Consider the following 3693-nt stretch of genomic DNA (forward strand, 5'->3'; position numbering starts at 1 on the left):
ACTTTACAGATCTTCTTTATGCACCAAGAGCTTGTAACACTCCAAAGAGAAAGGAACAATTGAAATCGCATCATATGACCCCTTTAAATATAAACTCTAAAGGAAACGTATTGTCCAACACACTGAAAAGTGAGTCATTTATTATTCTGAGTTCACTGCGCATGTGTTGATGAGCATCATAATTTCAGATTGATTGACTCGTAATAACCCATATCACACCATAGTGAAATGCCGTCGCTGTTTTTGATTGGTGCTCATTTCAAAATTCCCCCCTTTAGACACAAAGACCACGTATAAGATTTCAGCTCCTGGTAGATGCATTTACCTCGGACTTGACCACCACAGTGAACAACTGTGTGTGTGAGGTTTGCTCTCTCTGTCAGAAGTCATTTTTGTCCTAAGCGTGTATCCGTACGCGGAGCCGGTGAGTAGATGGCGATACATTATTACGCTTTTCTCTGTATTTGTTACATTTGTCTCAGGCTCGTAATACTTACAATCAGTATGTCTTCACATCGTGAATTAGGTCAGGCTTATTAGGTCAACTGAATCAACTCTCCTTGTGTTAGTCAAATACAATTTATATTTTTCCATGTATCGAATTGCCATTTATAGGCCTCTTCTAAACAGAACTCGATTCTCTGTGTGGTAGGCCTATTGTTAAGTTCGCACGATCAAATAAAATGCATTTGTCTGTGTTCCATTCTCCTCAGTCACTCGTTTAAATGCCGTGTCCTACTTTTGCAGCACAATTACACACGCACCCAACGCAAACACGCTCCGCAGTGTTCGTATCATAGAAATTTACGTTAGTTTGGTTATTTTATATTTTCGCACCATATGTTTGTATTGCCATTTCATGCTTGAACCAGCTAACAGTCTGACTCCTGTCTGTCATTTGTGTTGCTGCCATCAGCCAATATTACGTAATATAGTTGACACCATATTGATGACGTAACCGCTCTCCTTGAAATCAGAAGTCAAGTTTTACTTTGCAGTTTTCTGTTTGTTTGTCTTGCAATATACTTGCATTTGTTATTTCAGCTATGATATTGATATTATTGATATATTTAAAATTACTTAAGTTACTATTATTTTATTTATGAATCAATGACGTGACGCAATTTATTGTTCAGATTTTTTTTTTTAAAGTTACCAAAAAAAGACATTAAAATGCATAAAAATTGTATAGCCTAGTTGTTTCCCCCCCTATTTCAGAATCTATTTGCGATGTAGCTGCCTCTGGAGGGTTTTAATTTGAAAAAGAAAAGCCCAGCAATCACAGAACGGGTCCCCTTTTGGTCTCTTTTTTTTTTTTTTTTTTTTAATAATAAACACTATCCAGAGAGGCTAATTTTACGGGGGTTTTTCGAGTCTGAACATGAAGTTGATGGATTCTAAACTAGAGATCGACCAATATATATCGATTTACCAATAACTAACCTTCCCAGTACGTTGCAGGGATGTTTTTGTGACAACTAAAAAGGAACCTATACGGAATGTTCCCTAAAGGTTATTCTTATAACCAGCAACGAATGTTACCAGAACGTTCTGGGAGCCAAAAATTGTTAGCTGGGAGGTTCAAAAAAGCCTGAAATTCTTCTGAAATTCTAGGCATATTTGTTTTTAAGTAATTCTTTAAATCATTTGAAATATAGTAAAATATAGAAAAATGGTTTAATGTTATATTTGCAGTCCATTGGTCTTTGGCGTGGAATCCCTCATGTTCTCATCATGAATGTTGTTGAGCCGTATGAACCCATCCAGTACCACTGGTTCTTCAACCAGCAGGTGGACTCCAAAGACTCCTGGCAACCCTTCAGCAGAGAAGACTCACAGCGGCTGGAGGATGCTTACAGTCGAGGTCCTCCACTGACTTCTTCTTAACAAAACCTTAAAACCATTGGTTGCTATTGCTGAAAGTATAGTTTATTAGATCATGGCACATGTTTGAATGTTTAACCATTATATCTGATTTGTCTGCAGTGGGGAAATGTGAAAAGGATGAAGTGGTAGTGGCTACAGATGGAAGGAGGTATGACGTCAGGCTACGTGAAAGGAAACGTTACTCCGTGTATTGGGAACAGAAGCCCGCCAAGGTCAGACGCTGCTCCTGGTTCCACAAAGGCAGCAAAGACATGAACTACACTCCCTACAGTGAAGAACTCAGTGATCTCCTAGAGGTGAGACACAGATTTTCTAGAACAAATCGAAATTTTCCAGTTTTTAATGCTTAATCGTTTTTCTTTATTCAAAAACAGGATGCCTATATGATTGCAATGACCCTGGACGAATGGAAGACGAATTTGGAGCTCCCAACAGGGGAAACTGTGATCCTTCACAATCCCAAGGTATTGTCTGAATGTAAAACTAATGGTAAACAGACAATTCTCTGTTCACAATTTACGTTTGGTCTTTCTCGTTGCATTACCTCAGCTCATGACGCAGTATCCCAGCAGCTGCAAAGAATTTCCCCCTTCCCCGAATGAACAGACTCAACCCAGGACACTAAAGAGAGGAACTGAGAATATTCCAGTAGAGATACCAGAGGGTGAGTGTAACATTATCAAAATCTATTTAAAATCCCAGTGACTTGCCATTTTATGTCATCGTATAGGCATGTTTGTGTTTCTGAAAAGTGAAATACCTAATTTTGGCCAGTAGTTCTAAAGCAGAAATACTATATCCTTCATGTAGGCAGTCCCAGAACGCATTGTGACAAGCTCATCCACGATGGCAAGTTGAGAGAAATGTTGATAACAGAGATACCTATTTCATTCAATACTTAAAAGATATAAATAAAAACATTTCGATGTAACTAATGGACTCTTCTTGCCCAATATTTCTCTGTGCTTTGTATTTTTCTTGTATCAGACAGTTAGCTTAGCAACATGCTAATACCCAACCCTCTTGGACTGTTTTACCCATTATGTTTATGCTGTGTATTTTTGAAGTATCATACTGTAAGCTTAGCAACATGCAAATGTCAAACTCTGAACTATTTCACCCAATATTTGTGTGTACTGTGTAGTTTTATGCTTGATAAAGTATCATACAGTTAGCTTAGCAACATGTAAACATCTATTACAATAGTTGAGTCACTCCTAACGAGAAGCAGTATTTGTGTGGTGTTCACTTCAGTTAGGAATAGGATGCTGCCAGTGTTCGAACTATACTATGGTCTTTGGGGGAGCCCACTTGTTTTTGTTTTTTTTTATATAACGGGGCGGGGGGGGTTTCGTGCATTTGCGCATGCCTCAAAAGAGGGCTTACAATGACTTACCCCTGTAATTCCCTAATACCCTATTATACTTTATCGACACGAATTGATAGGTGAAACAACAAACAGCCACCCACAAATAGTCTATAAACAAAGCATCAGGCTGTCTTTGAGTTCACATGAACAACGGTTAAAGTTACTCGTCTCTAGGCTACAGAAGAATACCATAATTCCTCCGTTCAGTTAGACCCAAGACATCTCGAGTCACACAGACCTATAACAACCCAGCCACAACAACATGCAAATAACATGCCTTACCTTAACACAGAATCGACCACAGCGTCCAACGTTTATATTTTTTCTACGAATCTTTGAGTTAACATGTACTAAACATGAGTGGAATTTGCACCGCAGCGCCCCCACACCTTGATGCTCATGACAAGAATAGCATGTATAGTTATCTTTATTGAAGT

General features: G+C 38.6%; 1 protein-coding gene across 1 annotated transcript in view; it reads left to right on the top strand.

Annotated features, from left to right (window-relative positions):
- Positions 1–268: 268 nt before the first annotated feature.
- Positions 269–3693, top strand: part of ddhd2 (DDHD domain containing 2) — a 9163-nt gene continuing 5738 nt past the window's right edge. Inside the window, exons 1-5 of the mRNA XM_016473123.1 lie at positions 269–424; positions 1696–1864; positions 1987–2183; positions 2262–2351; positions 2437–2551. Of these exons, the coding sequence (XP_016328609.1) occupies positions 1735–1864; positions 1987–2183; positions 2262–2351; positions 2437–2551 (532 nt within the window). The 5' untranslated portion in view covers positions 269–424; positions 1696–1734. The remainder of the gene's footprint in view (positions 425–1695; positions 1865–1986; positions 2184–2261; positions 2352–2436; positions 2552–3693) is intronic.

This window comes from Sinocyclocheilus anshuiensis, unplaced genomic scaffold, assembly GCF_001515605.1.
Source record: "Sinocyclocheilus anshuiensis isolate Anshui unplaced genomic scaffold, SAMN03320099.WGS_v1.1 scaffold260, whole genome shotgun sequence".
In the NCBI taxonomy this organism is placed as follows: Eukaryota; Metazoa; Chordata; class Actinopteri; order Cypriniformes; family Cyprinidae; genus Sinocyclocheilus; species Sinocyclocheilus anshuiensis.